The sequence below is a fragment of the Helobdella robusta genome (assembly GCF_000326865.2).
Source record: "Helobdella robusta unplaced genomic scaffold HELROscaffold_18, whole genome shotgun sequence".
In the NCBI taxonomy this organism is placed as follows: domain Eukaryota; kingdom Metazoa; phylum Annelida; class Clitellata; order Rhynchobdellida; family Glossiphoniidae; genus Helobdella; species Helobdella robusta.
Window position 1 is genome coordinate 964,135 of NW_008703981.1, and position 13,046 is coordinate 977,180.

General features: G+C 28.4%; 1 protein-coding gene across 1 annotated transcript in view; it reads right to left on the reverse strand.

Moving 5' to 3' along the window:
* Window positions 1–10,674: 10,674 nt before the first annotated feature.
* The window catches only part of HELRODRAFT_170475 (hypothetical protein), a gene marked incomplete at both ends in the record, with an annotated part of 3,827 nt that continues 1,455 nt past the window's right edge, over window positions 10,675–13,046 (reverse strand). Inside the window, 4 exons of the mRNA XM_009016296.1 lie at window positions 10,675–10,701; window positions 11,907–12,242; window positions 12,462–12,595; window positions 12,795–12,870. Of these exons, the coding sequence (XP_009014544.1) occupies window positions 10,675–10,701; window positions 11,907–12,242; window positions 12,462–12,595; window positions 12,795–12,870 (573 nt within the window). The remainder of the gene's footprint in view (window positions 10,702–11,906; window positions 12,243–12,461; window positions 12,596–12,794; window positions 12,871–13,046) is intronic.

Here is a 13,046-nt window from a genome sequence, read left to right on the forward strand (position 1 = left end):
CAACAGTCTGTTAACATTATATCAAACTTGACCAATTTTAGGATTAATTACAAATTACTGTATACAAATTGTTAATTTATTTTGTTATTAGTGTTTAGAAAACTGAAGTTAAGCCAAATTTATTCTCTAACGTGAAAAAATCGTCTTGCAAAAAAAATATTATTATTATTGTGAAAATAATTGTTTTAAAATATAGATGAACATGTCAAAATTGCGAGTTGTTAACTCACAAAATTTATAAAAGAATTTATAGGTCAATTTTGTTTCAAAATTTAATAGACAACCAGCGTAAGTTGTAAGAGCCAGCTAACTTTTAACATTTTTTTCGTTAAATTTAATTTTCTTGGTTTAAGTTTTTTGCATGGTTTTATTTATTTGGATTAGTTGTTTTAACGTTGGTCAATTTTGTAGCTTCATTTATACATACGCACTGCACACGCAAGATGCATGCATAAACCATTGCCAAATACATTTATTTTATTATTCGGTTTATTTTGAACAAACAATTAATTTTACAATAATGGGGATTCCTAAAAGAATAAATCTTAACTAAGCAGAATCCCCAACATTCCAAAAAGTAATCCATAAATTCATAGTTCGATTAAATAAATGTAAATTAAATAATTTTTTTTCTTTCTTAAGACTTTTAAAGATTCAATTTTTAAAACACATATAAAATATGAAAAAACATGCATACATTCGGTGTTATATTGACAGCTAACTTTTAACAAATTTAATATTCTTGATTGAATCTGTTCTGAAAATTATCTTGATACATTAAAAACATTAATTTCAAGTACGAGCAAACACATTCATTAAGTCCCAATCGGGTAAATTTGTAGAAAAATATTGCCAAAAATAATTTAAACCTACTTAAAAAAATATGTTATCAAAAAATGGGATATCAAAATTATCCCGAAAATCATTTATTTTTTTGTCTTTTTAAATCATTACTTTATTATCCATGCTTTTCATGCTTAAACTTATTTTTCCGTATCATTTTAGGCTATGGCTTTGCCTGCCGTATAAGTTTCTGCGTTAGTCAGATTCTATTTTTTTTATGGAATAACAAAAAAAATATAAAAAATATTTAAAATCATAAAGTTAATGAATTAATTAGTTAATGGCAAACCTTATTAGTATTTAATTAGTTATTAGGTGATAGCATTTTATATTTTTAAATATAACCATGTCTTTGCACTGTATTATTTATATGTGTATTTTTCAATTTTAATCAACCAAGCAGTTTAAAATGTTATATAATAAATGTTAGAAACTTTTTATAAACCTCAGTTAACTTTTCTAAGACCAAGAAAATTAGCAATTAAATGAACGAATTAATTAAAATAATTGCTATAATATTTATTTATAAGATTTTAAAAAAGTGTTTTAATAAACTTTTTGTTATAATAAGCAATATATAAGCCCAATTTTTTAAAATGTGTTATAATGAAACACATATATATTGGGGAGTGTGTGTGTTTGGGTGAGTGGGTGTGTGTATGGGAGTATGTGTGTCTATAGATGAAAGTATGTATAGTATATGTATGGGTGTGTAAATATGTGTATGGATATATGTGTATGTATTCATATATTTATTGGTTTTAAACATTATAAATTTTACATATTTTACATATATGCTTATATTAATTGGTTTTATATGTATACATATATTAATTGCTTTTAACCATTATAAATTATTCATATTTTATATATATGTTTTGAAAATGGATTCTTTAAAAGTCTTAAAAAAAGAAAGACAAATTATTCAATTTACATTTATTTAATCGAACTATGAACTTATGGATTACTTTTTTGAATGTTGGGGATTCCGCTTAGTTAAGATTTACTCTTTTGGAATAAACCATTATGTAACAAATTTATTGTTTGTTCATAATAAATGAATTGAAGTGTCGTGGCCAAACAAATATTTTGTGGACAGTCTTAGATATATTTTGACGACTTTTTTCTGCTTAATTCACCATGTTACTCCATAATTTCCTCATACAAACCTGTAATTTTTATGCAATTTTTAAAAAATTATAGCTGTTTTTAAATCGTTGTAACTTTTTGAAACCAAAATTAATTATATATTTGAATTTTCATTTCTTTTTCATGTCCTTTAAATTGAAATTAAATTGATTAAAAAAGATAAAATTTGTTACAGGAACCTTGTTAGCCCCAACAGAAATGTTCATTGTAGGAGCTCGTTCATCGCGAATCTCGCCTCATTGTTAAAATAAGAACCATATTTCAATGTCGTCAATATGAATAACATGAAATGTTATAAAAATTTGTCACTTTTCGGCCTCTGTAACATGCATTTAGCATGTCTTAACTCATGAGTATTTTTCAGAACGTAATAATTTTATCTTAGATGTCGTTGCATGTGAGATATCGACACCTGTGAAAACCATTTGAAACAAATTTACTAACAATTCTTCTTTTAACGTTGGTTTTCAACATGGCATTTTGTATCAGGAGCTATAGTTCGAATTTTTTTAAAATGAACTTTAAAAAAGCTAAAGGAAGCTAAAGATTTGAAGACCAAAATATCAATTATAACTTAAAATTATCACCCTCACGATAAACTTTTCATTAAATTAATTTCAATGAGTTGATTTGGGTTGTAATTTGAATAGCTACGTACAAACAAAAATTTTTCATTAAAATACTTTAGGAAGTTTTGTCTATGTCAAATTTTTAATTAATTGGCTAACAAAAAACAAAATAATGTATATTGCGTTTTGAAAAACTACGTTAATAGTGAAATAAATTTTATTAAAATTAGAAATTAAATGAAAGGAAAAATTTCTCCGATAAAAAATTTACTGCATCATTCAACTGTATTTTTCTATTCTATAATAAAAACTTGTGTGTTTTGATGGAAGATAATTTTTATATTTTAAACGATAATTAAATTTAATTTTTAATTTAAATTTAAAACTCATTTTGATGTTTAAATATTAATAAATTGTTTTCATTTTTTTAGCTAAACATTCTGTCAGGAATTTTTATTAATTTTAGAATTTGGGTTATGAGTGGAATTTTAATGAAAATCAATGCATTATGTGTTATATAATTAATATATATATAAGTATTAAATTAATGACAATTACTCCAAAACAAAATTGTTTGAGACAAAAATTTGATAAAATTTAATTTAGTTATCTGCCGGTGTCTTAAGTAGCGTACTGATAATCAACGTAATAGCTAATAAGGATCATCAATGCATGACAATTAGATCATAATTGGCAATTAGATATATATTTTAGCTTAAACAAAATCATTTTACAATATTTTTTGTCAAATATTTTCTATAATCATTAAACAAAATCAAGGCATCTCAGTTCATCTGAAATCGTCACTTTTACCATTTTCATTTTATAATGATAATTTTTATTTTATATAAAAAAAATTATTTCTAACAGAAAATGTTTATTGAATATTTAACGAAAAATCATACTCTAACAATATTAACAGAAAATGAATCAACAAATGCGTCGTTTCGTTTATTAATTAATCGCCCATATCTCAATCATTGCCTGTAACAGATGACTGTGTTCTGGTTTTCCAATGAATTCGAATTGGAACCCATTCGCTGCGGCATCAAGTCAATCTACATCAACCTACGTTTAAAAGACTACATAGCGCAATATCTTAAAACAACTAAAGATCAAATGTCGATTGAAAAAATTTGGGATAAAAGCAAAGTTTTCACGTGATATTTTTATCTATTCAGATTATACAAGTTCTATTGTTTGAATGATTTTAATCAATTGTGATAAGAATTATCTAGTGTTGAGTCTTTATTTTTAATTCAGTCTAGTATTTCCAAAATGATTAATAAATTTGAGTGGGCTTAATAGTTGAAATGCTAAATGAAAATTTTGCATTAAAGTTTTAACTCAAGTCATTAATTTTTTTAAAAGCAGTAGCATGATTGAAAATTAATGGTAACCAAATGGATTAAAATTTGTTGTCAATATTATCGATTTGGTAGTTATCATTATGTATTACTGTATTCGCTCTATAGTTCGATAAATTTTATACAGTGAATTAAGCTGGTAGTTTTTTTTACAAGATTCATGTATAAATCAATCTTCTGAGCATTAAAATGTATAATTAAGTAATGGAAATCCAGAAATTTATGATGTGTAATGTAATGAATTGATAGAATAGTTATCATTTTGTATTACTTATTTAGTTTTTTAATGTGGTTGTGTATCAAGCTTGCGATTTCTTACTAGATCTATGTGAATCCATTTTTTGAACAAGAAAATGTACGATTGAAATGTATGCATGAAAATAAAATGTCAACGTTTTTTCAATAGTATTTAGAATCAATCGAATAGTTATCATTATGTATTACAGAACACGTATCGTATCTATTATAGTTCGATATTTCTAGGAATGTGGCGTCAATGTATCAATCAATTAATGCAGATTCAAGATATTTCAATTCAAATGTAGCAGCTAGAAAACAAGTATAAACAAAAAAGACAGAAATCTATCTACGTTTATAGAGAGGCCATTAAAAATTACAAGTCAAAATTGGCAGATTACTTCAAAATTAGTAGTAAAAGTTTTTTCAGTTAAGTGAGAAGTAGGCAGAAACACAGACAGCCCAGTCATTACTGATGACTATTAAGAAACGTCGGATATACTTAACTCTTATTTTATTTCTGTATTTACAAGTGAGATTTTTACATCTCAGACAAAACAAAAAATTTAATGGAATTTAATAAATTTAATTGTTTTAGATCAGCAGCTCTCAAACGTTTGAGATTAAAGGACTCCTTAAAAAAAGTGTCTCAGCCGCGGACCACTACTGAAAATTTTGCTACTGCACACTTGAAATTTATATAAATATAACTATTATTTCATATTATGACGCACTAACTACACAGAGTTGGTATAACATAGTTTTTAGTATAACTATTAAACTTAGAGAACTACAATACAGTTACCACACTTGACTATAGGTGTGTTAAATTTGTTACTTAAAATATTTGCATTTCACACTGCTCGCGGACCACCAGGCTATTAAACTTATATAAATTAAACCAACTAAGCTGGAGTAATGTGTTCAGCTTTGGAATCCAGATTTTCAAAAGAACAGACTCGAGAATATCATCAAATATATCGAGAATATTCAAAGGAGGGCAACGATAATGATAAAGGAGTGTCGCAACATGCCATACGAAGACAGATCAAAAATTTCTAGATTGACAATGTTAGAAAAATAAAAACAAGAGCAAATTTGATTCAGGCATGCAAAATCATCACTATGAAGAAAAATTTGGAATCAGCGAAATTTTTTGATCTTAAGAGGAACAGTAAAAGGCATGTGTAAAATCTTTATAAAAACTCGGGATCGATAAAGCAAAAATTGTTCAGCTGCAGAGTTGTCAACGAGTGGAACAAACTGGGAGATGATATAATTTGCGCAAAAACAACCAATAACTTTGAAGTAAACTTGGCAAAGGTAGGATATTAAAAAAGTCTCAGAGTGGTCCTTCTTGGATCACTATAAAAAATTTTGTTGTGTTATTATATGTGATGTTATGTGATGTTATATTATGTTATGTTATGCTATGCTAAGCCATGCTATGCTACGTTATGTTAATCAATCAATATGTTATGTTAATCAATCAATCAATTATTTTGTAAAGCGCTTTTTCCGCGATGTTCAACAGCGCTCCTCAATGAATTTTGCAAACAGATTGGTCTTGAGATCCGCTTCAAACTTCGCAAGTGATGGAGAAGTAGTTAAAAAATAGTTAATTAAGCTGGTAGTTTTTCAATAACTTGAGCATGAAACAATAAAAATGTATAATTTAATAATGTTATCTTGAACTTTTTCATACATAGTATTTATAATCAACCGAACAGTTATCATTATTTTGGTATCACGGAACACGCACTATATTCCGATATTTTTTGGACTATGGGACTGATATAGCGAATCAAGTTTGCAGTTTTTTGCTAGATTCATGCGGTACTAAGTCTCTTGAACAGGAAAATAATATGATTTGTTAATAGAAATCTCGATGTTTGTGATATATACTATACTGTCTTAATCAACCGAGCAGTATCGTCATGTTTTACTGTAGACGAACTATATACTTCTAGTTTTGGTATGTGGTGTTGATATAGTGACATAAATTGATAGCTTTTTAATAGATCCCTGCAGTACTCACTTCTAGACTGAAAGTGTACAATTGGTTGATGGAAATCTTGACGTCATTTACATATAATATTTAAAATTAACCGAATGACTATCATTTATATATAGTTTATCAGAACACGCACTATAATTCGATAGTTTTTGGAATGGTGCGATGAATTAGAAATGAACCACACTGGCTCATTTGGTCGGACGAGTCTTAAAATTTGCTCTGAACTTTGTGAATGATAAAAAATAGTTATAGAAGAAGGTAGAGACTTCCAGAAAAAAGAGTCTGAAAAGGCAAATGCAGATTTAGCAAAAGTGTTTAATAGGAGTTGATAAGAAGAAGATAATTGTAATCCGGAGCGTTTAGGTTTAAGTACAGGGCGCAATATCATAATAATATAATATCGTTAAATAAGGTATGCCATAAATAATAGTTTCGTACCCTATCATACTGTTTAGCATCGTATCGTATGGTTCTTGAGATATAGCCTAGGCATTGGTGTGATGGCCATCTTGTTACCGGGGTTATCTTGTGTTGTTTCGCAATGCATGCCGTGGTCGGGTTTGAATAGAACAAAAAAATCTTGGCCTACCAATGGTTTCGTACGTGATGCGTCGTTTAGCACGTACTCACGCACGCAGTTTGTTCGCTGTTGATCCCTGTGAACCTAGGAAGAGTGCAACAGACCTCCTCGAATCTCTGTGATCAGTGGCGAATTTGTGCAGCGGGGGCAATGTTGCGATTAAAAGTCAACAACTTTTAGACAGGAATATTTATCATTTTTAGTTTCCAGACGCGAAAAGTTATCGTAATGAACTAGGAACTACATTTCAATTATTATTGAGAATAAGGCGCAGATATAATGAATTAAGCTGGTAGTTTTTTATTTTATTCGTGTAGTACTCTATCTTCTGAGTATGAAAATATATAATTTGGTTTTAACAATTAATATAAAGCATTTTGAATGAACCAAATAGTTGCCATTATGCGTTACAATAGTTCAAATTTTTAGAATGTGGCGTTGAATTATGCAGGCAGTCTTTTTAGAAGCTTCATGTAGCTTTAATTACTTAATCTGTTGAGCATAAAAATATAAAATTTGGTAATGGAAATATCGACGTTTCTTTATATAGTACCTTGAATCGACCGAGTAGTTATCATTATGTTTTACTATAGTTCAATTTTTTTGAAATGCGGCGCTGATATAAAATAATAGGCTGATAGTTTGTTACCAGATTCATGTGGTATTCAGTTTCGAAAGCATAAAACAACGGCAGTTATTACTTATGTTAAGTACTATGAATTCAGCGTTACAATGAATGTTATTATTTTCTTTTTAGAAACATTTTAACGAATAAAATAATTTACTAAAGCATTTCATATTTAGTAGGTTTGTCTCTATTGTCTTCTAAATAATACATACTTGCTTCTTGCTTATAACAATTTTCAACATCATCGTTCATGTCGTGGTTTTCAGTTTTGGTAGTAACTCGATTCATCATTATGTATTTTGGAATTAGCACTAGAGTTCATTTTTTAGAATGTGGCCCTGATGTAGTGAAGTAAGCTGATTTTATTTTTTAGATTTATGTAAGACTCACTCCTTTCAGTATAAAATTTACTTTTGGTTTTTAATATATAAAATAATATCTTGAATCGGCCGCATAGTTTTCATTTTCGATAATTACGGAGCACACACAAGAGCTCGAGTTTTTCTAATGTGACGTTAAAATAGTGATTTAAGCTGGTTGTTGTTTTTTACCGGATTCATGCAGTAGCGTATTTAAGAAAGCCAATACAGACCATGGCTTGACATTGTATGCAATATTTTTGTTAAAAATCACAAAAAGTCAGTTTTTAGTGAAAAATTGACCAAAATTGACGTGATGAACCAAAAAGCGCTCAATGACCTAATTTTTGGCATATTGTTATAAATTTAGTTAGTTTCTCGGCCCGTTTGGCCCGTAAAATTTAATTTTTTTTTAAATTTGGGCCCCTAGCGTAAAATTTATCTAAATCGCTCATGTTTGTGATACAGTATCTACAGTACAATCAAGTGATAGTAAAAGTTTTGAAGTGTATCTTTAGTAATATTATAACAGTTATAAGTTATAACAGTTGTTGAGCATCGTATGGTGATTACAGTGTAGTGTTATTAAGTAATAGTAATTATTTGGTCTGGTTTTGCATTATGAATTGTAGTGTTAAATTAAATTGAATTTTAAACAACTAACTCTACAAAAATAATAAAATATAAATTAATTTTGGTGAAACTAAATTCATGTTTCGCGGTTTTGTAAAAAGAATAATAAACTGAATTTATATAAAATTAAAGATTAGCATTTAAATAAATATTGAACGCAAAAGAAATAATGAATGAAAATTTTTACTATAACTTGAGTTGTTTTTTAAACCTTTCATCGTGAGTTTTATTTTAAATGAAATAATTAAATAAATGTCGTATTATAAACACTCACAAATTTTGAAAATACCAGAATGAAGAACAAAATTATTATTATTTTTATTTTATTATCAATAATTTTTTAAAAATTTACAATTTAATTTATTTATAAATGAACATTTAATTCGATAATTAACGTTCTATCTTTATAAAATAAAATAGTAAAATAAATTAATTAATCATAAAATGATTTCTGAATAATTACCATACATTATATTGATATTTTTATTTATGTTTTGTTCATACATCATGCTATTAGCTTATAGTTAACTTTGAATGAAATTAAATGTAGACAATTAGCGATTGAGAGCTTATTTAGATTATTATCAACTTGATAGATAATCTCAATCTCGATTAAAATTATTTAATGTATAAAAGAACTTAAATATCTTGAAATTTTAAAGAAGTATAATGTAAATAAATAAAATCATTATTTCCAAAAACTTTTCTCAAATTAAAACTATGTCGTGTTACAAAATTTTCATTCACTCGCATACTGTCTCATGCTTTTTGTATATTCCAAGTTTCCTTATTTTAATTGAAAATACATATACTGTTTATTTATTATTATTATTATTATTAATTATTTTCTTCTTTCACAACGAAGCATTCGAAATAGTTTATTGAAAATATAATATAAAGAAGTTTTCTTAAATATTATTCATGTTTCTAATTTTGGAGTTGTTAATTTTGTAACAGAGTTTATAAGAACAAGTTTTTTTTAAGGAAATTAATTAAATTTAGCTAAAAAGCAATTGAAATAAAATAGAATAGTAACGTAAATAAATAAAATTATTATTCCTGGAAACTTTTATTAAGTTGAAACGATTCAGAGTTTACAAAATTTTCCATCGCTCGAACGATGTCTCGTGCTTTTTATGTTTCAAGATTTATTTTCAAATGGATTTTTTTTTTAATTTTATATTTTGAAATATAAAAACGTTTCTGCTTAATATAACTTATCACTTTAAGTTTTATTATAAAACATTTTTAATAGTTTGTTGAAAAACTATATTTAACTTTAAGTAACTTTCTTATCCATATTGGTTTTTATTAATTTTGATATTTGGGTTAATTTTGAAACTGTTGCGTCGTTCAGCAGTATAAAATAGAATATAAATAATTATGCCATGAAGTTTGTTTAATTTTATTTCAATAATTTATTAAATATGGCTTATTTGTAAATAAATATATTAAATGTTAAAAAACGAAACCAATAATATGGTTAAATAATTAACAACAACAATAATAATAATAATAATAGAAACATTGCTATGACTATATAATAACAATAATAATAACAAGAATCGCTAACCCAAATAAATTAATATTATTGGACATAAAAATAATAATAATAAATCAAATATAATAAGATTAATAATGTGAAATGTAAAATAAAAAGAATAATAATAGAAATACATAAACACAAACATCTTGTATGTGCTCGCTTCATTAAATTTGGAATGGCTTTTCAATGCAAATGAACAGGATGTAAGGCTCGGACATTTATATGGGGAAATTCTTTTTTCTTAATTTTATTTTTTCTTATTTTCGTAATATTAATATTATTCGTCTATTTTTTTTATTTAACCGTTTATATTCATTTATTTATTTTTATATATAATATATAAATAATTGATTATTATTTAATGTTTGATAAAATGATTAATAACATTTTATTTGTTTTGAAGAAAAAGTAAAATAAATTTTTAATACTAATAAATTAAAATGAATTCTATTCTTAAGTATATGTTTTATATAAAAGCACGCGCTGCTTTACGCATTATTCACTACCATTATTAAACTACCAAAGAAACCGCGAAATACCAGTATTTCTTAATTAATTTTTTCTGAATTATATATATATATATATATATATATATATATATATATATATATATCTTCATATATAGGTAAAGCTACATAGATGGTTGAATGGTTAAGACATTTGGTTTTTTTGCAAAGCCTAAATACAGTTTTTTAATGGAAACATCAATGTTAAACCCCTTTCAATGCCTTTGAAAGATAATCCGACTATGGTGATCCAAAACTTGTGAAATCCTACAATTAAAGTATTTTTTTAAAAATCGTATTTAATATTTCTACAGTTAGATGGCAGATCTAGCTATCATTAATTAATATCAATCATTTTCATTTATAATATTCGTTCTTCATTTTTTATCAGCTTTATCAATTAAATTTTTTGCGTCAAATTTCTAAAAAGTCATCAAAACAATTATTGGAGAGCTTCTTTGATGTAACGGTAAATTATTTTCAAGTTTCAGCCAGAAAATTGATAACATTATAAACGTAATCTGTCCGACCATTGCAAATGATTTCTCCCACCAGTAAGCTGGTAATATGCAACGTCATTTGCAAACGCAACCATCATCTCGTCATCGCCAGTCACATATGTATGCCTACCTACGTGTATGCTCGCGCAATACACACGCAATATTAACGCAACAGACTTTCAGAAATACACACACACAAACGATCATGAAGACGTAAACAACTACATGCATATTCTGAAATGTAAGCAAACATAATCAGCAAGTTCGCACCCTTGCAAAGAAACATCCAAGCAAACAACTTGAAAACCATACAGACAGATAAATACAACAACACACACGACAACAACACAACAGCAACAGAAACACAGACTGACAATGGTACATCAATTTCATTTCACCGAGCACATTGTTTTAAATTATTTTTCCAATTCACCAAACTGCATTGTTCACTTATTTGGCTATTGTTCAGTCGCGGCGTACTATTTCAAAAGTTTTTTCATTATTATTTTCAAATTTTATACTCCAACAATGAATTTTATTTGCGAACTATTGTTTATTTCATATCCAATAATGCAATATATTTGTGAATTCATTCAGATAGGTATGCTTCTAAGAGATCGAATGAAAATTTAGAAATGAAAAATAATTTTTTTGTAAATTTTACTGTATTTAAAAAAAGGAAAAACTCAACAATATCAATTTTATCAATAAGTTTGAAACTATGCATGTTTGTTTGTATGTGTATATGTATGTGTGTATGTATGTATGTGTGTGTGTATGTATGTATGTATGTTAAAACCAAATCATTGACGAATGACACCAAAAGCCAAGCGTCTGACTAAATTTGATTTTATTTGCTATAACGTCACTCAACCCCGTCGGCATTCAACTCCACATTTTCCAACACACAGACGCGCAAAAACCGCTGCAGAATGCACGAGATATTATTCATAGCAAAAAAATATTCCCTACTATCGCCTGACCTAATACTGATATTTTTGCAAATTCGATTGAAAAACCCGGAGGTGTTACGGTCCATGGGGCCGAGGACCTCGATACAAATCGGTAAAACTCCATCGAGGGGAGAGCTCCGTCGTACTTTTTGATCTTCTCGTCAGATGCCCTGGTTGCAGCCAAACCGCTTTCTTTGCTAGTAAGCTGCACGTAGCGCTCAGCAAAGGTGCCCGGAATGGTAACGTCCCACGCCAAGCACCTGCCGGCTCTCCAAGGGATCAAGGTACACCCGTCAGGGCGTTTACCGTCGTGCGCCGCAATGCCCGACGGTTGCTTTAAAGCCGGAATTGAGGCCTTGGAGAAAAGTCGGCACACAAAATCGTTTATGGCTGAATGTCGCTGCTGGCGACCTCCGCCCAAACGACAAACAAAACCATGATGGCCAAGTTCATCCGCCTCCGTGGATGTATGTATGTATGTATGTGTGTGTGTGTGTGTGTGCGCGTGTGTGTGCGCGTCCGTGTATGTGTGTTTGTGTGAACAACACATGACATACAACCACATAAAGTACACCTCCACTACAAATTCCTCACACGACGAAGCGCAAACACACTGCGCGACACCACATATTTTTGACGTAATGTAGGCAGAAGCTACCACAACAATCGCTCGTACGCCAAGAGTTAGCGATGATGTACCATGTATGTCTGCTTTACAATGGGCAATAGACCATTTAAACTAAAATTATCGAAATCATGTTGGCGAACTGCTGGTTTAGTGTTTATTTTACCCGGGATGTATTTTTTTCAATGTCAGGATGTATATTTTCTTTAGGGTGTCATTTTTCAATAACATAAAATCCGGCTTCCTGACTCTATACTCTATCCTTTAAGTAAAGCTTTTAACTCTGCTGCTCGTCTAGTTGCTCGTGCCCCTTTCTTTTCTCATATATCTCCATATCTTGCTCTCTTGCACTGGCTACCTACAAAATATAGAATAATTTTTAAAATTTGCACGTTCATGTATAAGTCTCAATCTAAATTATTTCCTAAGTATTTATCAGATATATTAATTGAACCTAAACGGTTTACGATCGTCTTCTTCTTCTCGCTTTTTCTTAACTCGTGTTAAACACTCTTTTGCTAAATCTGCTTTTGC